The sequence below is a fragment of the Ctenopharyngodon idella genome, chromosome 3 (genome assembly GCF_019924925.1).
Source record: "Ctenopharyngodon idella isolate HZGC_01 chromosome 3, HZGC01, whole genome shotgun sequence".
In the NCBI taxonomy this organism is placed as follows: domain Eukaryota; kingdom Metazoa; phylum Chordata; class Actinopteri; order Cypriniformes; family Xenocyprididae; genus Ctenopharyngodon; species Ctenopharyngodon idella.
In genome coordinates this window covers 26,281,455-26,304,825 of record NC_067222.1, presented here as the reverse complement: position 1 = coordinate 26,304,825, position 23,371 = coordinate 26,281,455, and the positions used below count along the sequence as shown (strand labels likewise).

Here is a 23,371-nt window from a genome sequence, read left to right as displayed (position 1 = left end):
TCTTAATTTGTGTTTTGAAGATGAATGAAGGTCTTTTTACGGGTGTGGAACGACATGAGGGTAAGTAATTAATGACAGAATTTTCATTTTTGGGTGAACAAACCCTTTAAGGCAAAGTTTACCTGCATTTTCTATTTTCACATATTAGTATTAATATGTGGCCATGTTGTACAGTGTGTGGTCATATATTATAGTAATTTATTGGAAGCTCTCCATATATGAACGTACAAAAGGACATTTATAGAATTCTATTCAAAACAGCTTTCTCAAATCTCATCCCAGGAGAACAAGTGCCATTATGTATATGTTGGGGGGTGAGTGTTTATGTTTTTAATGGCTAGTATAGAAATTGATGCAGGGTCCAGATGTCCTCTTGTCTCCCTTGAGGCCGTCACGTTGCTCTAATCTCGATGGGCAGACACAAAGACTTCATACAGCAATTTGCATTTTAATCTATTCAGGGGGAGGGGGATTATCTTCCTTTGATGATTCCCTGAAAGTGCCGAGACCTTTGGCTTGTCCCTGTCACATTAACCCTCCTGCATCTGTCACACGAGCAGCAACCTGTAATACAAGTACTAGAAACTGAAGGTGAAAACGATCCATTTTGATTTTCAAAAGGTAGATTTAATATAATATAATTCAGCCAAAAATGACAATTCTGTCATTATTTACTCACATTTATTTATGCTTGCAGAATATTAGGTACTAACAACCTCAGTCATATTTGGAAGTACCAATTAAACTGTCCCTCAGCCTAAGTTACAGTTACATAACTATAAAAGAAAGATATTTGGACATATGTATATATCACCTGCCTTTATACACACTGAGAACAAATGAATTCAGGCAGCCAGTGGCAGGTGGTGAGTTGTGTTGTGTGTACTGTATGAATGGCTATGTCTCAAATCCAAGCGTCCTGCCTACCTAGGCAAAATTTCTATCTATCTATCTATCTATCTATCTATCTATCTATCTATCTATCTATCTATCTATCTATCTATCTATTTATCCTCCAAACCTTAAATATTTTTTGATAATTTATTTTCCTTTTTTATTTTTGCCTAAAATTGCTGTCTAGGTAGGCACGTCTTCAGGTTTTGAGACGCAGCCGGTGTGTGTGTGTGTGTGTGTAGGGGGAGGTACAGTCAGTCACTCAGAGCGCAGTAGTACGCAGAGGTGAAAGCTCAGCGTGACAGTGTGTGTGTGATCTCTCCTGTGTGAGAGAACATGGGACATATTTGGATATCCGAGAGCATTTACAGCACAAGCAATAATATCCAGCTGGTCGGAATATCGTTTAATCCCTCACCTTCCGCGCCTCGCCCCAGAACCGCCTGATAAACGCGCAGAGATCCAGAGACGAGCAGCGTTAACTTACATGAATCTTTGTTATTCAGAGAAAAACAGAAATGGAGCCATGATTTCTGCCAGACGCGCTAGCATCGTCTGCTCAAGCTAACTGGAGCGCGAATGTGGATATCCTTCTTCCTTTTTTCAGGCTAAAGTTATTTTATTTGACCTCAAATTGCAGCCGGAATATATTGTGATTGTGAGAACTTTATTCCTTAAATTATGATATAAAATCAATGTTGTGCGCTTGTTGTTGACGCGCTAGGCTCATAGCTAGTAGCGTTAGCCGATGCTGTGTAACAACGGCTCGTCTTAAATGTGTTTTAATTAATTTTACGATAACAAATATACATTCTGATTATTAATATTGTCATAATCGTGCAGGTGATTACTAGATAAAATTGTGATGAAATTATTTCTTTGTATTGACAGCTTGGCAGGCGCATGCTAACAATGCACTAGCTTGATAGCTCCATTGCTTTTCTATTATAGCAATAATTTCCCATGATAAAATAGATGTTTTGGTAAATGGTTTTGAGACTTTTAGGCGTCTTATTTTTTTTTTATTTCGTGTCAGTAGCGATGATTTGAGCTTGTTGGAAGAAATGTAAACAGCCTAGCTGTTCAGTTTGCCAGCCAATAAAGTATTTGTGCACTGATGATCCATATTATTTTTACAATATTTAGACTGGACGAGTGAATACGGCTGGACATTTTAAAGGCTGTACGCTTTAAACAAGTCTCCATTTCCGGATCTTGACTGGACGGGTGGGAAATGGTTTGATTTGGCCTGTCTGCTGATTTGGCTTCACACCCATTCAAAGATAGACCTGACACAAGAGACTCATAGACTCCTAGAGCTCTGGAGGAATCAGGGTCCATCTTTAGCATCAGAGAGGGACACACACAGTTGTCTCCTGTCCTTTGCTGTCACTCTGGCTCTGATGTGAGCGATCATGGGCACCCAGGGAAGCCCTGTGAAGAGCTACGACTACCTGCTCAAGTTCCTCCTGGTGGGAGACAGCGATGTGGGGAAAGGAGAGATCCTGGACAGCCTTCAAGATGGATCTGCTGAGTCTCCATATGCCTACAGCAGCGGTGAGTTAGTCAACACTTCCCACACATCTTCATGCTGAATGCTAGTAACACATCCTTCAGCCAGAATTATCTCCAATCAAGGCTGTCACTCACAGTGAGCCATTCAGATAATATTGGTATTAAGAGGTTTACCAAATAACATGGTCAATATTGTTTTTGTGTGAATGGTGAGTCTTTCTGTGGGTGCCATATTGTGGTGTCAGTGACTTGCAGGAGGCGGAAACGCATCTGATTGATAGTTTATTATTCTGTTTATCTCTTGGAGGATTGTGTAATGCTCACATTTGCCCAATCAGATGGTTATATAAAAGCTGCTCATTTTCTGCTCAGTGGTTTATAACATACACTTCATCTTTGTTAGTGGAAGTCCTATAATCGGTTTGAACAATATCTTTAACCAGTATTCACACTTTTCAGTTTAACTGGTTATTGGTCGACGGATAAATTATACATTTATTGGATGATTACAGTTAATTTACTGGCGCGATGTGTGATTGTTCATCATGTGGATATAAAAGTTTTTGATATTTGTTGTTTTCTTTGCCTGACTTAGCTTAAACAATGACAAAAAAATGAAATCGCAGATCAACTTTGCATAATATTATAATAATAATAACAATATTAATAAAATAGTCATTATGCCTATGTGTTATTGTTGTAGTTTAATAATCATTTAACTATTATTGTGTTAAAAGTAGGAATAAAACTAATTAAAATCAGTTTACACTGGATAATAATTGGTTATGAGTAGAGATCAACCCATATTGCTTTTTTATTATTGATAAGTACCTGATAACCGGTATGCACTATGCAGAACCAATTACATTTTTATTTTTTATTTTGTAACAATAATAATGAACACAAGGAGAAAAAAAAAACACAATATGTATTATAAATATTTTACTTATTAATAATAAAGTAATGATAATTATTAGTTGTAATATTTATAATATTACTTATGCAAAGGTATTTTCGATCTTTATAGACAGAAGTTTTTTTTATCTTAATTACTTTTTTATGGCTATGTCTAATGGCTAAACTGCACATTTTTCACATTTTTACTGCTGTCGTTGGGAGCTATTCTCTCAAATGTTGCCATTTTTTTTTTTTTCTGTGGAACCAATAACAGTTTAACTTAAAAAGTGTGGATTGATTGGTCATACCCATTATTTGTAATTTTGAGACCCTATCAAAAATAATGTATATTAGTATTGGACTTAAAAATCAGTATTGGATTATCTATTTTATTTTTTAGTCAAGGTTGTCTAAGATGTTTTCAGTGAGTGTTCCCTCGGGATACAAAACACACAAGTAAACATGACTAAGAACTTTGAAGTGTCTGTTTTCATTGAACAGGTTAGTACAGCTTACCGTCAAGACCAGTTTTAAACACAAGCACTTTTTATTTGATTTATTCCACGGCTTTCCATCGGCTGTGATGAGATCATCCACGCTCTGTCATTAGGCTGAAGCCAGTGTGGTGATAGACCAATTATAGACCGATATGCCTTTCATATCCAAATGAGCCTCATGCGAGCTGGGTTTCTCTTGTTCTTTCCCTTTTCATACATATGGGCTGCTGTTTATCTTGTTGGTTGAACCTGTTAGGGAACAGTGTGTTTTATGTGTGAGAGAGATCTCACAGTGATGGCTGTTTTCTGAATTGTCCTAGGGGAGCTTGCTGGTCCAGCTTCAAAAGAGTTGCCTTGCACAATCACTCAAAATCAACACAGATGGCTCCACGAGCCGTTCCGTGGGTTCAGCGATGATGATTTACGCTGCAGGCTTGTATATATATATCCCTGAGGGAGATGCCATCCTGACGTGCTCAGATGGTTTTAATGTTGAAAGGCTTTTTTGATGAATTATACATAGGGTATGTGGAGGTATTGGCTGTGAGCAAGGTGAAATATTAAAGCTGAGAAAAGTTTCCTTTTATGGTTTAAACATCTCATTATATAAAACTGCTTTTAGATGGACTTAAAGATCTAGGCTGGTAACCGTGCCTTTGTACACTGAGTCCGAAATTCGCATCCGAAATTTTCGCATGTTAAAAAATAAATACAACCTCATGTTTACACACTGCCTCCGAAACTTTCATCCGTCATTAAAAAAATTCGGATCAGGTTCGATTTTCTGCATTTTTTGCATCCGTGGCATGCATTTTGAGAGACGTTTTGACAATTCAGAGCCACCGTACAAGCGAACGCCAAAATCCCGAATGCCATCTGACAAGTTGATCCACGTTGTCTACAGCACAAAGCAGCAGCATGGTATGACAAACAAAGTGTTTTTTTTTGCAACGGATTCATTAATACGCATCGGACGCAAGGTCTCTGTGCGTGACGAATTTTTAGGATCACGAATACGAAAAAACGCATACGGAAATTTTGGACTCAGTGTGCAAAGGCCTTTAGGCTGTTGGTTTTAGATTTTGCAGTCTGTATTTTTATAAATTGGTTCTGTGGTGTGTACTCTCATTGATTTGTCTTTGCGCTGGCTTTGAGTGGACATCTGTAAATATTTAGAGTCTAAAGTTGCAGATGCAGACATCTTGGTTGGCCTGCTAGTGATTGATGGATTTGGCACAGACAAGCACAGCGATAGCAATATAACCATGATAGAGTGTTTTTTTCATTTACACAGTACTTTTCATTTTCTATCTGTTCTGTTTCGATAGGGTCACGGTGTGATAGATGTGACCAGTGAAGGAGAAAAAAACACTGAGGCAGCAGGCTACTGCAAACACTTTAGGGGTTTATTTCCCAAGCATATAAGTTACAAAAAGCAAAGCAATGGCAACCCAATTGAGGAAAACCAAAGTATAAAAAAGGAAAAAGAAAAAAAAAGAAGCTTGTACAATAAAGATGAGTCACTGCCCACAGAGGTCGAGGCACTACAGGAACAGTTCTCAAGACAACTACCACTTAATATACACAATTTATACACTGGTGACTAGCACCAGTTAACACAAAAGTGGAGACTCATACACACACATAATGGCCATTACACAAAATAAACATGTGAAAACATCCAATATACCCATATTAAAAAACACTTGCCGATTTACATCATTTTATAATTTTACTTTCTATATATAAAAAGAAGAGAAATTGTCCCTGAAGTCCCCTCGGCAGAAACAGGAATGGTTGCGGTTATATCATTGGCTGGCACAGTACATATACGACTGAAGTTTCCGCATAAACCACTTTTGACGGTGCACCAGCTCACAAGACTCAGCTATAACAAACAAACAAACAAACAAAAAGAACGGCAAGAATAAACCCATCAAATTACTCATTAAAGAGTGTGCGCACTTAACTCCAAAATGGAAGTTCAAATAAAGTCTGTTAAACCAAAATAATGTCATTGTGACCTTTTTAATTACTATAATTACGTATTATACATATAAATAAAGAACAACAAGACTGACCTTACCATGGCTCAGCAAGCATCCGCCACACACGGACAGTGAGGAAATAGCAATGCTGCATGCAAATAAAATAAATGTGAAATTCAGCAAACTATGTAAATGTGTATTGTTAGGTTAGCATAATAAATGGCCATATTGCCCTTTAAAAAGGAGGAAAAGATGCACTTTCCCATATCCTTTGTACTTTGTTTGGTGCATTATTACCAAGAAGACCATGAAACCTTTGAATTTCATCAAAGTTAATAATTCAGCATATTATTGGACTTTTGCGGTTCATGATCATTTTTGGTTTTTGGTTGCCACTTGGTGACCAGTATTAGGAACTGGTCACTGTGGTCGACTACCAACAACCAACTAGCTGATTAGTGAGAGTGCCTATTTTGTCTTAATTTTTTTCTTAAGTAGAATAAGTACATAACTTGCATTTTGATAGTGGTGGTGCTTTGTTTAGTATGCTGGCAGTATACTTTAGTTGTTTGACAGTTGGTAAGGTAAGACCCTCTGAGAAACTTGCATCTTTCAATTTATCTCATTTAAAGCTCCGCCAGTGTTTTATTATTTTTTTTTATTATTATTATTTTTTAAGACAGCATGTCAAGTACAACTTTTAAAAAATGCATCTCAAGACCAATTTGATTCTGTTTTGTTGGTCTTCACCTAACTGTTTATGAATACAAGAACCCGTCTTATGGACATGACCATTCAAAAGTTTGGGGTTGGTATGATTTGTGAAAGAAATTTTTTTTGCTCACTATGGCTGCATTTATTTGATCAAAAATGCAGAACAAAATAGTAGTATTGTACACTTTCTGTTTTAATACATTTTAAATGTCATTTATTTCTTCTGTGAAACATATATTTTTTTGTCCATACATTGGAAGTCTGTGGTAACCAAAAGTATTTGTTTAGCAACATTCTTCAAAATATGTTATTTTGTGTTCTGCAGAAAAAAGTAAGTCATGCCGGTTTGGAACGACATGAATGAGGGAGTCAATAAATTACATAATTTTCATTTATGGTTGAACTATCCCTTTGAGACCAATTAGTTTCCAGTTCATTTTGAAAATATGTAGCAGTTCCCCAGTCCTGGTACAAAATCACTATATAAAAATCTGTATAGACTTTTCCCTCCTGTCATAGTTGTAGTCAGTTTTCATTATTTCTTTGACCAAAAAGAGGCCTAAAGTCAGACTTGCAGCTAAACCTCAGTTATTCTGAATTTTTAGCAGAAAGCGAGTATCTGCAGTTCTTCTGATCAATGATAAAGTGATGATCAGATATGGAAGTCAGCGTAGAGTCATGTTGTGTGCTACGGTTAAAATGCAGGGTCTCAGTGAAACCAGCTTTTCTACCTTTATCAGCCTTAGGCATGTTTGTTTCATTACTCATGTGCTTGCAGACTCTCAAACTCAGACGCACCCTGTTCTAGCTCCTCAGCATAGCTGGGCACATTGCAGTTGAGACTGTTTGAATATGTTATGAGCAAACACAACAATGAGACACAAAGACATGCTCTTAAAGAAAAGGGCTCCTGCTAGGAAAAAACCAACGCTTCTACATTCTCCAATTGTAAGCAATTTTGTTTTCCACCATCCATTGATAATAGGCTGTTTAAATTGAATTAAACATGCCCGCACGTGTCACTGCCACTCGAATCCCTCTCAGGTGTCCTCAAGTCCTGCTGGATCTTTCACTTCCAGGCTCTTCCTCAAAACTGGCTGCTTCAGACTGTCTTCCCTCAGCGGGGCTGGGAAGTCTTGGCCTGCGGCCCGGAGCTGGAACCTGAGATGATAATTACACCGTACTGCCTTTGTCAGGCCGCGCTGCTGAGCCATCTGCCCATACAATTACCCAGAACGAAGGAGGAGGGATGCTAGAGGAAGGAAGTATGATGTGCCTTTGGCTTGATGTGCTGCCCTGCTTAAGAGGAAAGCTTTTGCAGGATGGAGAGAAGCAGGAAATCAGCCCTAGTGGTTCTTGTTAAGTGCGAGTCATTTCTCTCTTGTTACATTAACTTGTAGAAGTTTAATAATGAAGGACGGATGAAGCCTATGGGCTCAGAACCAGCCGACGTTTGCCTGTCAGGAGCTCTTATGGTGCCTGTCTAGCTGAGCGTGAGAGGAGATGCTCCTTGAGACATGTTTCAGAGTCATCAAAGCTTTATGTAGGATTTTAAAAAGATGGATGCCCCATCCATGCCCTTCCCTTTCTCCATTTTAAAGCCTCTGCTTTATGGTTGCGTGATTAGTCAAAATCAGAAATCAAAAATTCCGACTTGTCCTGCTTTTGTCAAGGGACTGGATTGACGTTTGAAAATGAAGAAATTAAGACGACAGTAAATATTAGTATTATAATTTTATAGTTGTCCTGTACATTTTTTTTTTCTTGAATACTTGTTTTTTTTTTTTTTTTTTTTTAAGAAAAAACACTACAATATCTACAATAAATTACAATATTTCTTATTTTATTTTAATTTAGTTATAATGATAGCAATTTTATTTTACTCTTATTTTTTTAGTATATCAGTATAGGATATAAAATATGTAATGACAAATATTTTGGCCAGCCCTACAAACAAGCACAGCTAACCTGGAGCTTTTTTAAAAAAATAAATCGTAATCACAATTTTTTTCTGAAATATTGCAATTAGATTTTTCCCCCCTCAATCATGCAGCCCTACTCTGCTCTATCCCCACTTTTCTGTCTTTGCAGGAAGTAAATAGCTGATAACAAAGTGGACTTTGTTTTTGCCTTTAATCAGAGAGGAACAAAGTTGATTTTCTTTCTAGAACTGGTGTTCCTGAGGAAGCAATTGCCAAAACTACTGCCATTATGACAAATAAACTCTCCTGGACTATTGCAGGCAGGAGTAGTCCATGTTCGTGTTGTCAGCATTACGGATAATCAGATTTTTCAAGTGGACAAAAAGATGATCCACTGAGACAAGTGCTCTTGGCATGGTGAATATTACAGACACTGGGCCTGTATGGAAAGAGATGCAGAGAGCCTTTGTTAGAGAAAGAGCTGTCTATTAAAATGCAAAACCGGTTTGAATGCTGACCTGCTGTGAAGGGGCTGAAAATGCAGATATTGCCATTCAGTTAATGGAGGCTGTACTGTGTTTATGTTTTAATTTTATGAATGCTAAATGTAGATAAGCAGTCAAGATAATCGCCTTATAGGAAGCGTCCTGGTCACATTTTAGCCATGATAGCATTAAGTAACAGCAGATTGGTTGCAGCTGTCAGGCTCTCCACTGAATGTGTGCAGTCACTGTCAAGATGGTCATCTCAGCTTTAGTGCCTTCTAATGAAAGGAAGAATTGGCTGGGAATTAAATTAGGTAGTACACCAAATGCAATCACGCTGACGGCCGAAGCTTTTCGAGTTCCCGATCCTCTCTAGATTATTTTCTTTTCAGTAGACGGCAGACAGACACGGGTAAGGATCTTAACTAAGTGTTCTCTGTCTCTCATACTGCAGGAATCGACTACAAGACGACCACGATCCTGTTGGACGGGCGGAGAGTGAAACTAGAGCTTTGGTAAGTGGATCACAACTCCTGTCTTGTCTTCTTGTTCACCTCATGACAGAATGATGCATCACCTGCTAAAAGCAAATGTAGTCTTTTAAGTTAAGAGTCAGTGTGTTATAGTAGGGCTTCATTCCACAGACAGCAGGCCTTCCTTCTCACTGCATTTAAAAAAAAAATCACTGAGACAGATTTGCAAAATGATAAATCACTGCTCATCATGTTCATCAACCTTACAGATATGAGTGCTGGGTTATTTCCCTGTCAGCAGGAAAGATGACACTGAAGTAATGATGCAGAAAATACAGCTTCATTATTACAGGAATAAATTACATCTTTAAATGTATTAAATGCACGATATGTACGATTTTTGGATTAAAACATCCAAAAACCACTAGGACAGTGTTATATATTTTGTTGACTTATGTACTTACATTATCCCAAATGTTTCCAAGAATGTTTAAATCCAGAGAAATAATTTTACAGTTTTAACTAGTGTGCCATCCCTTGTCATTGTGTCGCCTATCAGTGACATCCTACCTGCGTTATCCTTGATTTCTGCTTTTATTTCGTAAAAACCATGGAAACACCAAAGACACTTTAATATATTATGTTTTATTAGAACAACTGTTTGGATGGATACATTCATCAACAGAAAGTTAATCATTGTTATATAGCTCAACAACATTAGTCTTATTGTTTGAATCTCATTTTCTTGATTTTCCACGAGTACCATGCTTTTACCATGCCTCAGAAAAAAAACACTATTTTGTCAAGTGGCTAACATAGCATAATCAGATAATACAGCATTTTCTCTGTCATACAATGTTTTAAAATTCATTGAATGCCGTTTAGCAACACAAGCCATCCAGCATTTATTAATGTGATATTCTTAAATTGATCTAGCTTACTGCAGTGTGCAACAAGTGTCTCATAGCAGACGCCGAGCGAAACGCGCAGAATAACATTATAACGACTTTCAACACACTCAAACGTATCTAATATGATAAAACGCTTGACTGGAAGAAGCGGAACTGTGGCATAATAAAAGCGCGATTGCTCTCGAGACGTGTGTCGCGCTTGTCTCTCATTAGCAATCGCTCCAGCGGCCTCACTCAGCTCCAACAACACTTGGCCCTGATCTGCTTCATACTACAGTAACATTAATAATCTCATCCATGAACATGATTTCTGCCTGAGTCCTGATGGATTCTTTTCCATTGGCTGCAAGGTGAGGACGACAACTCCAGTGATTCCGCGCTCAATCTCGGCGTCATCAAGCTACGCCTTTGTTTTGAATAGGCGACCTCTAGTAGCAAAAAATTACATATTGTGCCTTTAAAATTGAAAACAGTTCTTTTAAATTGTAATTTGATATATATATTTGCATGCAAGAGCTCATGAATCATAAATAAGACAAAGTTCCATTAACTGAAAGAGGCTGAGAAATTGCTGTTAAAAATCTATAGAAGCATTTAGCCAGTACCCCAGAGAGAAAGAAAAGTTTCCTAATCAGGAAGGCATTGGATCGTAAGACAGCAGAATTACACATTATGAAGACAAACAACAAGCTCATTAGCGTTAACACAGAGTGTAGTAAGTGCCTGAGGAGCAATTCTCAAAACCCTTGAGGAAATTCCCATGGTGTGCTGTAATGTGCTGGGCTATATAATGTAATGTTTTATAGTAATTGTGCTTCTTACTGCATATTCCTTCTCATAGAGTCTCTCCTCAGGGCTTTAATCTCGCCCTACATCTATCTTTGAAAACGCACTTTTCAAGAGCTCCCAGGTAAATCTGATGAGCTCTCTGATGTGAATGTGGAAGTGCAGCACTAAACAGCATCCTTCCGAGTGGCTTCAGTCCCACCACTTAAAAAGGCAACTGCCACTCTGACTTTTTAATGCAGATATATTTAACACTTTCCAGCCCATTACGTCCAGTTTAACTATGCGAGAAAGTTCACACAGATAGAGAGTGTAGGCAGCTGGAAAGGTTATTTGGGTGCGGATGTGCCACAGTGGAAAACTCGTTTTTCTAGGCTGTGACGCCAACACAAGTGCCTGAGTCATCTTGTATTTGGGTTAACTCTAAACTCAGTACAGCGACCAAAACAGTGTAGATTTGAAATTGATAGCTTTGTTCCAAAATGAAGTGAGCTGCCTTTCTATTTACTGCCTGCATAGGCAGCCACCTTTTAAGGGAGCATCCTAACTGAAATAGAACCTCTTAAGTGACCAATTTGGAATGCTTTTCATATGTGTTCACTCTGCTACACAAATATTGTTCCTTATGTGAAGCATGGAAACTTGAGTTTGATGTTAGCATGTTGTTAAGTTAAAGGGTTAGTTCACCCCAAAATGAAATTTCTGTCATGAATTACTCACCCTCATGTCGTTCCAAACCCGTAAGACTTTCATTCATCTTCGGAACACACATGCAGATCTCTTTCGCATCAGAAATGCACTTATTATGCCTTAAAATGCTGTCCATGAAAGCAGCTCACAGTGTTTTGAAACAGAGCTCATGTGTCAAGCTTAACTGACATTGTATTTACGCATGTTTGTGTTGCGATTTTGCCCTGACTTGTCTCTGTTTGCTTTTAGGGACACATCAGGACAAGGCAGGTTCTGCACCATTTTCAGGTCGTACTCCAGAGGAGCGCAGGTAAAGTGTCACTTACTGTTCTGGCTCAGAGGACTGATGTTGTATTAAGTGCTCAGCCAAAGGCAAAAAAGGACACATACATTCACTTACTATAAACATGTTTACATAATCCACAAGTTTATTTTCAGGTGGGTTCAAAAGTCCAAACTGAACAAGAACATTTTTCACTAGTGGGCTTAGAGTGTGTTAAAATGGTTTTGGCGAGCACAGTTCATGTCCTGTTAGTCTGTTAACGTCCCTCCTCACTGCATGAACAGGATACAGGCTAACAATGCGTTGTTTGTTTGGCCTCTACAGGGGATCCTGTTGGTGTATGACATCACCAACCGCTGGTCATTTGACGGGATAGACCGCTGGATCAGGGAGATTGATGAGGTAGGATTAAGCTGCTCTTTATGATAACAGGAAGTGAAATCACAATTATACCCGTAGTCCTATGGGCTATCCATCTTATTTTTAACGTAGGGGCGGATGCATTTGTAACTTCAATGTGTCTGGTTTCCGGAGTCATTAGCTTCTAGTTACTTTTAGCTTTACAAAATAGTTTATGCTGCTTGATATTGCAAACTGGTATTTCTTACCGTATTATTTTAATGTATTGTCATGATTATGAACACACTGGTTTGTAGCGCAAAAAGTTTTACCGTGTACTGCATTTTGTTATTTTTCTAGTTATTTACCTATAACGGCTAATAAATCAGAAGTCCGTTCACAGAAAATAGTTTACTTCTGCTTTGCAAAATAAGGTGGATAAGCTTGAGACTGATATGTGGAAGTCCATGATTTGTGCATGTATGTATATGTTGTGCACACACGTGTGTGTATATATATTAAATGCTGGATGGAAACGCATAAATTCTAAACATGAGCATAAAATGTGCTAAATTGAGACAACTTTTTTTTTTAATCTGACAAGAAGACATGCAAAGAAGTGACTTTGTCTCAATAAAGGATGTGATTGGATAACTGGATCAATCTCATCACACACCATTTCAAATGTTGGTTTGGTCATTGTAAAATTCCTGAGCCAAAGTCACACAATTGCATTCCCAAACATCAGGCATCTGAACGCAAGATAACATGACAGCGTTTGTTGTGTTTCGTTTGTGCGCATGTAATTTATGATTTACGAAATAGAGCAACAGTGGCTTCCCCGATTGCAGCACCTCCCATTTTTATTATAGATATTTTGTCTTTCGTCTTCCTGCTGCTGTTGCTCTCCCTGTGCTTGAATTCCAGAGAGGATGTCCTCTCTTACTACAGCCCGCTTCCTCGTAGGCTACTCTGTTACAGTCTCTTCCTTCCTTCCTTGTTTGAGAGTTGTATGTTCTTGTGTTTATTTAAGTGGTTACATGTCAGAATACATGTGCTGCACAAAGCACAAACTGCACATATGAAAGAGAGAAAGAGGGTTGTATTAGTTGGAACTAGAGACTTAAACTTGAGAACTTTTGACCTGCTTTGGTAAATATTAGAATACTTGAGGCTCTGCTTTGACTTTGCCGCAGTTACTTGAGTCAGACTTGAGCTGATGATTCATAATGAGTCATTTCAACACAGAATGAGCTTTGAACTTGCAGAGCTTTGAAAGGGTGCATGGTGCAGAGATTTGCTCAGTAAGCATCCAATTAGTGTAGGGAGGAAACTTTTAAGGTCTCTGGCAGTCAGCTAATAAGCAAATAATATAATAATAAAATATGCACTGCAGTTCAAAAGTTTTGTGTTAGTAAGATTTCTAAAATGTTTTAAAAAGAAGTCTCTTCTGCTCACCAAGGCTGCATTTATTTGATCAAAAATACAATAAAAACAGAAATACTGTGAAATATTATTTCAATTTAAAATAACTTTTTAAAAAAATATATTTTAAAATGTAATTTATTTCTGTGATGACAAAGCTGAATTTTATTACTCAGTCTTCCTTGTCACATGATCCTTCAGAAATGATTCTTATATGCTGATTTGATGCTCAAACATTTATTATTATTATAAATGTTGTGCTGTGTGTATTGTTTTTTTTTATTTTTTTTATGCTGTTTATTTTTTTTGGAAACTGATACATTTTCTTTTCAAGATTCTTTGAATAGAAAGTTCGAAAGAACAGCATTTATTTAAAATATAAACCTTATGTAACATTATAAATCTCTACGGTCTCTTTTGCTCAATTTAATGCACCCTTGCTGAATAAAAGATATAATTTCTTTAAAAACTTACTGACTCCAAACTTTTGAACAGTAGTGTAGGCATTTTCCCATGATATATTACTAGTGTATACATTTTGTTTTATTCATTTATTTATTTAGTTAGTTTAAAATTGCTGCTAATAATGTAAATTAATGATTTGGTTATGTATTTACCAGTAAGACTTAATTGAAAAAAAAAAAAAGTATACTAAAATCTAATTAATCTAAATGTAAAATAGGGGAAATTAGTGCACAATTGAATATACAGTATTTAGTGTTGGCTAAAGTTACTTAAAGGGTTAGTTCACCCAAAAATGAAAATTCTGTCATTAATTACTCACCCTCGTGCCGTTTTACACCCGTAAGACCTTCCTTGATCTTCGGAACACAAATTAAGATATTTTTGTTTAAATCCGATGGCTCCGTGAGGCCTCCATAGGGAGCAATGACATTTCCTCTCTCAAGATCCATAAAGGTACTAAAAACATATTTAAATCAGTTCATGTGAGTACAGTGGTTCAATATTAATATTATAAAGCGATGAGAATATTTTTGGTGCGCCAAAAAAAACTAAATTATGATTTATTTAGTGATGGCCGATTTCAAAACACTGCGTCAGGAAGATTCGGAGCGTTATGAATCAGCGTGTCGAATCATGATTCGGATCGCGTGTCAAATCGCCAAACTGCTGAAATCACGTGACTTTGGCGCTCCGAACTGCACTGATTCATAATGCTCCGAAGCTTCCTGAAGCGGTGTTTTAAAATCGGCCATCACTAAATAATTTGTTATTTTGTTTTTTTGGCGCACCAAAAATATTCTCGTCACTTTATAATATTAATATTGAACCACTGTACTCACATGAACTGATTTAAATATGTTTTTAGTACATTAATGGATCTTGAGAGAGGAAATGTCATTGCTCCCTATGTAGGCCTCACGGAGCCATCGGATTTAAACAAAAATATCTCAATTTGCGTTCCGAAGATTAACGAAGGTCTTACAGGTGTGGAACGGCATGAGGGTGAGTAATAAATGACAGAATTTTCATTTTTGGGTGAACTAACCCTTTAAAAAATATAATTAATTACTAATTACATCATCAATGTTGTATTTAAAATACTTTTCTAATTACTCTGTCTGAAAAGTAATTTAATTACTCAATAAGTAATTCAACTCATTACTAATTACTTCTTAAAATCCCTATAAGCCTTGACTGGATAGACAATAAAAAGGAAACTTAATAATTTATGAGTCAAACATGGAATAGTTTAGCCTTTTATAGCTTTATTAAAACATACTATAATACTTAATTTTTAGAAATAAATAGAGAGGTCACAATACCAAAAATCTAGTAGTCGGTACCGATACCACGAAAAGTGCACAATACTCGACACCAAAGTCGATACCAAGGTAAAAATATTTAAAGACACAAATAAAATAATGCAATATATTTTTTTCAGGTAGGTCTAATAGTAGTAAGTAAAAATACTACAGAAATTGAATAATCAAATATAAAATAACTCTGCATAGTCATAACTGTATAAATTAAATATAGATTAATCCTTATTTAAGCTTTTCTTTTGTTGTTTGATTATCATTTATGATACAGACAGCCAACATTAGACAGTAGCATGTTTTAAAGGCTGCTGTCTAATGTACAGAGACAGTATGCTGTTACACTGTTTAACCAATGTGAATATACGCCAAGACGGACATTTTGACATAACTGTGTGTGTATTTGACCGTTTATGTGTAATAAACCGCGAAAATCTGACATTTGCGAGAGGTGGCTATGTGTGTGCGCTTCGGTTGAGAGTGCACTGACTAAAGAGCGTCTCTCAGAGAGCGCGCGAGTAGTTTTTTCTCCCAAGCGACATAGCTTACATTTTACTGTAATGTTCTTACCTACCTGTGTCAAAAAAGTGAAGTAATTGGGATTTTCCATTCGGCAAAACAGCCACTCGCTTCTGCCGACATCTTCAGACAGCGACTACACAGCCAACTGGTGCGAAGTTGCGAACTCACGCGCAACTGCACTACAGCTAACGATTTTAAAGAGGCAGCGTTCATTTATACCTTTAGATGACAAATTTAGATTTTAAATTCAATATTGATTTAAACAGAACTGTTGAACTAATTTACAGTATGTAACGCAAGTACATTATAAGTAACTGTAATTAAATGACCTAAAAATGAACAGTAATCCCTTACTTTACTTTTTCAGTGGATAAGTAATTTAATTATACCCAACACTGCCAGTAATTGACCATTACCAAAAAAATTAAATAGTCCCTAATATTGGCTGATATTGTAACCTGTATGGTACTGATATATTGTGCATCCCTACTTGGTCTTGACTTGTGTCTTTTGGAGCATGATTCAAGACTTGACTCAGATTCAGAGAATAAGACTTGTGACTTGACTCTGGTCCACTTGTGGCTGCTCAGTACAGCTGCTAGAGGTGTATGAGTGCTCTTTTCTCTGTGGACTAGAGAAGGGCACAGATATGACAGGCCTCATTGAATAAATAAATGAGACAGCTGTGACACTGTTTGAGATTCATTCAGCCTGACAGGACTGTGTATCTCCCTCGTCCTCATCTCTCCGGTCCTCCCATCCCCCTTTTGTAACCCACTTTCTTGTCTCTTTGTCTTTCCTCAGCATGCACCTGGCGTGCCCCGTATTCTTGTGGGTAACCGGCTGCACCTTGCGTTCAAGCGACAGGTCCCCACAGAACAGGCACGGGCGTACGCAGAAAAAAACGGCATGACGTTTTTTGAAGTGAGTCCCCTCTGCAACTTCAACGTCATAGAGTCTTTCACAGAGCTCTCACGCATCGTGCTCATGAGGCATGGCATGGAGAAGTTCTGGAGGCCCAACAGAGGTGAGTCTTACTCCTGAGCATTAAGAGGAATAATTTAGGTCTATTAACTAGTGATAGACCAATACGGCAACATTTCCTTACTTTGAAATCCATTAAAAGTGACAAAAAGGCCTATTCTTCTTGATATTTTTTTAGACCATTATCCCACAAATACAGTGGAAATCTTTGGTTTTAACCTTCTGGGTGATGCAGGAAGGCTGGCACGATCTGCATAGCTTTCCATTAGCATAGAAAACCACACTGTATGTCGTCCAGAGCTGCGTAATTAGAGGCAGAAGGCTTTCAGTGAAGCACTTCTTTCTCTGACTGTTTCCAATATTATGTGGGATTTTCCCTTGAGACCTCGCAGTGCCCCAGATGGGCTGTTTAGCAGAAGCAGCATCCTGCAGTTCAGAGAACGGGAAGCGCTTTCAACATGTCTTTTAAATTGTTAGTCATTTACACTCTCTCTTGCTCTCCTTGACTGTTTATGCAGGAGCAGAATTGTTGTTATATGTTATGCATTATGTTATGTTGTTTAACAAGTTATCGCATATTGCATTTTTCTTCAATATAGTGTAGCCGTAAATATATTATATATTTTTTATATAATATACAATATTATATATAAAATAATATGGTTACACTTTATTTTAAGGTGTCCGTGTTACAGTGTAATTATATATTTAAGTACTGAGTAATAGTAATGAACTATATGTACATACTATAGGGTTAGGGTTAGGGTTAGGATTAGGGTTAGTTGCATGTAATATTATGCATAATTTATAGTTATTACTACAGTAACTACATATAATATGTGTAACAAGGACACTGTAAAATAAAGTGTTACCAATGATATTATGTAATATGAATAAATAACATATAATATTTCATTCATAATACTATATATTATAAATAAAATAAAATATGAAAGATGAAATATCCATCTGGTGGTTTAGAAAGCACTGATGATTAATTTAGATTTGATTGATGAACCTATTTGGGTAACACTTTACTTAAAGCCTTTTATATACATATTGGCTACAATAATCAACACTTCAAAAACGCTGATAGACGCCTTCTTTCAAATGCTCCTGTGTGTATCTGTAAACTCTTGGTGAAGAGCATCAAAGATGTCTTTTTACATGTTTTTGAAGCGTTGATCATTGTAGCCAATCACAGACATATCTGTTGAGTGCGTGAACACAACGGCCAATCAGAGGTGTTAAAGAATCTGCTCAACAGAGCTCAAAATGATAGGGGGAAGTGCTGGTATTGTCACATTCTTAAAATTTCAGTACTGAAGTAGGTACTTTTGACATTACTAATTATAATGCATTTTAACTTTGATTACAATTTTTGAAAAGATATATTGCATTATAATTAGGCGTGCACGTCAGTGGTATGCAGGTGCGCATGCGTGGTAAAAATAACAGAAAACATGGAGGGAAGTGCTTTTGAGTACCAACATTTGAGGACCGGTTCACAGGGACACGTTTACTTACTGGAGTAGGACTTTTCTCCATCTCTGGTAAGATAGCAATCATGATGATAAGTGTGTTCTTAATTATTAGGTGTGCAACAGATCGCAGTTAATCTGTGATCCGTACGGATAAGGTCCAGTGGTTCGGCACGCATGAGATAACTGCTAAATTTAACCATCATAGAGTGAAAGTTTATTGTTTGGACATGTTTTGTCTCGCCAATTAACACATTCAAACGATTTTAAAAGCAGAAGAAGAGGCGAAAATCGGGACTCACAAGCTGTTATCTGTGCGCACAGCCTCACACCCCTGAAACGCGCACGCACAGAGAGAGAGAGAGAGAGACAGCGCTCGAACACCGAATTAATTCCTCTTTCGCATTTACTTGTGCTTGAACGGACACATACACACAAAATCATGTCAAAATACCTGTCTCGGTAAGTGTTCTCTCTGTTGTGTCATAAGTGAACAGTTGAGAAAGAAACCAGATGTGCGTCAGTCATTCGGTTTGTGCTTTCCTTCTTAAAGTGACAGCAGCCTAATATTCTTGCTGTTGTCTGTGTCATTAATGTTAGTAAAATAAAATTAAAAAAAATCATTATCATCATCTACCATGTTCGAGAGAAAAGAAGATAGTGAGGAGAGCAGTCAGGAGGAAAGTGATGAGGGCAGTTTTTAGGATAAGTGTGCTGTATAAAGTGTGAGTACCAAGCAACATCTCCAGGTGCTCCCTTGAGAACCAGACCAAAAAAGTTATGTGCACCCCTGATTATAATATACCTTTAAAATGCATTATACGTAAAGGCTTTAAGTAAAGTGTTACCCCAATGTGTTCTTCGTCACTGTTACTAGTTATAGATATCATTCATGGCTTTTGCAAGTATTGAACCACCTATAAACTGCAGCATGAACAGGACAGAGTTACAGCTGTTAGTAAATACAGTTTTAATCCCAAACACGAGCTGTGTTAGGGTGCGTTCACACTTGTAGTTCAGTTTGTTTAGTTAATTTGGTCCGGACCAAGAAAAAAAACATTTAGTTCTGGTCTGATTAGCGTTCAGATTGGCAATTTTATCACCGAACCAAAAGAACCTAAAGGCATAAGGATATATTCACAACCTGATTGGTCAGATTTTATGACGTATTGCCTATTTTGAGACGGAACTTACCAAACATCCAAAACAATGCTGTGTGCTGAGGTGAATGTGCTTGTGTGTGCGTAGTCTGCATATAATGGTATTTTGGCCAGCTGGGAACTCGTGAAGAGCTTATAAAATGTGTAAAGGAGTCAAAACAGCGGCTGGAATCCATCCGTCACACACACAAACAATCTGCTGCGTGGAGACGCGCGTCTGATAACTGTGATGGCCACTTGTGACTATGATGAGAAAAAAACGATATGCGTGAGGATTCTGTCTTTTTTAGGGTCTCATCTTCCTGTTTTGGTTCATTTACGTCTTTGGTCCGTGTTGTGTCCATATATCATTTGAACCGCACCAGAGTTCGTTTGGAAGCGGACCGAGACCCATCTTTTTAGCGGTCTCGGTCCGCTTGTTTGGTGCACACCAGGGTTCGGATGGCAGCGTTCACACATGCTCAAATGAACCGCACTAACAGAGCAATCGCACCGGGGTTCGTTTTAATCCAACCAAACATGCCAAGTGTGAACGCACCCTTAAAGACACTTGCTAACAGCACTGTTGTTTTAGCTATTTTTGTTAATTTTTTTTTTTTTTTAAATTACATTTTAACACTTAACTAAATATTCCCATGTCAGGCTTCCCATGTGAATCTCACCATTTGCATTTGACTCTATCTGAATCGAAATGCATGCAGTGTGTTAACATCTGCTGAGGGAATGTTTAATCATTTAAAACATTCTCATTACTTTTGTAAAGAGAATACAAAATGATCTCAGCATGCAGATGCACTGAGGCAGCTACTGTTGAATCCCTGGGGTATCACGTTTTTTTTATTATTTATTTTTTTAGTTTTTATGGTTTGATTATGTAACTGTTTAACCTTCTGATCGCCTTTGTTTTGTAACTCATGTATGTGTGTTTTGTCTTTTGTGTCATTGCAGTATTCAGTCTGCAGGACTTGTGCTGCCGTGCCATTGTTTCCTGCACCCCTGTGCACCTAATCGATAAGCTGCCGCTTCCTGTGGCCATCAAGAGCCATTTGAAGTCATTCTCCATGGCCAACGGCATGAACGCCGTCATGATGCACGGTCGGTCCTACTCCCTGGCCAACGCTGCCGGAGGCAGCAAAGGCAACAGCCTTAAACGCTCGAAATCCATCCGGCCGCCTCAGAGTCCGCCACAGAACTGCACCAGAAACAACTGTAAGATCTCCTAGCCTCCGGGCATAGGGGTGGGGCCACCCCCCTCCCTTCCCTTATATAACACTCAGGTGCACACGGACAAACACACAAGGAAAACAACACAGGGCTGTGTCGATGACGCAACAGGGGTGTGGCACCTCCCAGCGTGGGGAGAGCAGGACGTGAACAAACACTTCCTGGCGCTACAAACGGCTACATTTCTCCCCTCACCTTGCTGCAGTACATTTGATTTCTCACCAACAGACCGTGAACAAAAAACGAGTCCTCCATCTGACTCTGATTTCGTTGCAGTGACCACCGACAGCATGTTTCCTACTTCACTAGCGCCCTCTGCTGGAGAATTCATGCAGATTAAACCCTGCACTGGCCTAATTTTGAAGTTGTTTTATGGGCTTATTATGCTTTGGTTGTGTTCTCAGTTGCTCATACTCATTATCCTCTGTGCTCTGCATATGGCGTTCCTCTTTCTGGCTCTGTGCAGGGGTCTGTTCTCCCTGCTAAAATGAAGTACCTCAAACGGTCACATGATCTTGCATGCTTACCAACAATGAGAGGGCTGATGCGAAATGACTTGTAGTGCTTGCGTATGAACTGATGTATTAAAAATGTGATTTGCACTGCAAATTGGTGGTCTTTGAATTTGCTGGCCGTTTGCACAATGACTTAATCAACAGAGTGACTGTGTTGTTGAATGTGGACTGTGGGACCACTCGGCTGAGAGAAACGGCACAAGCATTTCCAGGCACCTTCTGTTCGCCATCTTTACTTGCTGGAAAGTCCTTGAAGATCCAAAAATGGTGTTTGATGAAATGTTCCTCTTTAAGTCAGAACTGTCTTCTCCTTAAACATGGATTACAGGAAATTTCTCCTCAGGGGACAGTATTGGCAAAGAGTCCCCCCCCCCCCCCTTTTTTTTTTTTTTTTAACTCTCAGCTCCTTACTTAATCTGATTTGCTTTTTCCTGCATGTCTTGTGGGATTTTTCATCATATTTTAACATTATACTGTAATTACCTCTCTCATGTCCAGAGTTCAGTACCACAATACCACCTGATTTTCTCATTTATGACCCAGCATTTGCACCACATTTCAGTACTTTCCCGCTATACTTTCTGTGCAGTTACACGCTTTCACTCTTTTCACACAATGATTTCAAATCCCACGTGTTCTACCAGTTTTCAGTGTTGTCGCATGAGTTCAAAAGTCAGGTCTTTGCTCGAAGCCCTTTTAATCTGCACATACAGCATGGTTTCTCTATAGATATGTCAGAATGAAGGATAAACCCATTCAAGCTTGCTCCTAAATATCAAGCACAAATGAAATAGTGACGTCACAAGTGGAATCCACAGCACTTCCTTTCGCTTTTCCCGGTGGTGACGAGTCATGTCAGAAACACAGGTGCATTTCTTCCAGGTCTGATGAGCCATGGTTGCTGAATAATAGATGTTCCTCATTTTTTCAAACCACCCAACAGTCTTTTCCCAGTTCCTCCTCCACCCCCTTCATCTCAGGGATGAGCCCCGTCCTCCAGCGACAGACCTGCCCAATGAAGCCCTTTTAAACCGGGCTGAGCGACAGGCTGCCAGCAGGAGGCCTTTAAACTTCCTCTAGAGGGCTGCAAGCTCTCGGTGTTTGACCTATAAGCTATTTGCTACAGGCCTTTTGCAGTCGCTATAGCTGATAGAATGAACCTGGCACATGTTGGTCTTGCATTTAGAGCAGTTGTGCGTATTAGTGTCCATCTGTTGGGTGACATAAATACTAAAGGGTCCACAGAATGTGTTATTTGACTCCACCCTTAATCTTTGAATCCCGAAAGGCTGTGGTAATAGAAATACTACAAAGAAGTGTTCTTTTATTCCATTTTGGGCACCTTCAGAACCCGTAGGTATTAGTTTGAGCCTCTCGCCTGAGAGCAATGGTTGTTTTTCTCTGTAATATGCACATCATACGGTGCAAAGAAATTCTGTGACTTAGTTAGAACGTTCCATTTCAACTTTTTTTGTATTGTAAAGTGTTTTTCCTCTTTGTAACTGAAGCCTCTGATATTTAAAAAAAAAAAAAAAAAAGTTCATGGTTTTTAAGTGTAACGTCGGGCAGTATGACGGGACCCTCCTGGTCTTTCCAAAGGGGCTGTGTCTTCTGTGTGAACGGGATAAAGGGAAATTGTGATTTGGTGGAGCAGTAGGAACACACAATTGTAAACACTATTTTTCTTTGGTTGAAGCTAAAAGCTGCTGAAATACCTGCATAATTATCAGAAGTTCTTGCAACAATAACAACGAAAAACATTTTTTTAAATTATTGATTGTACAGTTCTTAGTGTATGAAAAGCGACGACTTTTTCACAATAAAATTGAAGATGTTATCAGTAAATCAAAGCCTTGAAGTTCTTTGCATCCAACATTGCTTATCA

The 23,371-nt window shown here is 38.2% G+C and overlaps 1 protein-coding gene and 1 long non-coding RNA gene across 3 annotated transcripts; one reads left to right on the top strand and one right to left on the bottom strand.

The window, feature by feature from the left end:
• Positions 1-1,135: 1,135 nt before the first annotated feature.
• rab40c (RAB40c, member RAS oncogene family) lies at positions 1,136-23,336 on the top strand. 2 transcript variants are annotated; one of them, XM_051887463.1, is made up of 7 exons: positions 1,136-1,552; positions 2,041-2,451; positions 9,367-9,427; positions 12,022-12,082; positions 12,380-12,457; positions 16,927-17,149; positions 20,696-23,336. In XM_051887463.1, exons 2-7 carry the CDS (start codon positions 2,310-2,312, stop codon positions 20,968-20,970), a joined length of 840 nt encoding a protein of 279 aa, XP_051743423.1. In that variant the 5' UTR covers positions 1,136-1,552; positions 2,041-2,309; the 3' UTR covers positions 20,971-23,336. The 2 variants fall into 2 exon arrangements, with proteins under 2 accessions (XP_051743423.1, XP_051743422.1); XM_051887462.1 differs by having other exon boundaries at positions 1,136-2,451.
• Positions 3,329-12,015, bottom strand: LOC127509037 (uncharacterized). The gene is made up of 3 exons (XR_007929105.1): positions 11,803-12,015; positions 5,890-5,939; positions 3,329-5,691 (listed from the first exon to the last, which is right to left on the bottom strand). It is a non-coding gene; the product is annotated as an uncharacterized LOC127509037 (long non-coding RNA).
• Positions 23,337-23,371: the final 35 nt, after the last annotated feature.

What these genes read in the sequence shown, in the direction of transcription:
- rab40c (XM_051887463.1), top strand. Translation starts at nt 2,310, where the DNA reads ATGGGCACCCAGGGAAGCCCTGTGAAGAGCTACGACTACCTGCTCAAG. An exon ending in AGAGTGAAACTAGAGCTTTG is followed by an intron (nt 9,428 to 12,021) that starts GTAAGTGGATCA and finishes GTTTGCTTTTAG; the next exon opens with GGACACATCAGGACAAGGCA. An exon ending in CGTACTCCAGAGGAGCGCAG is followed by an intron (nt 12,083 to 12,379) that starts GTAAAGTGTCAC and finishes TGGCCTCTACAG; the next exon opens with GGGATCCTGTTGGTGTATGA.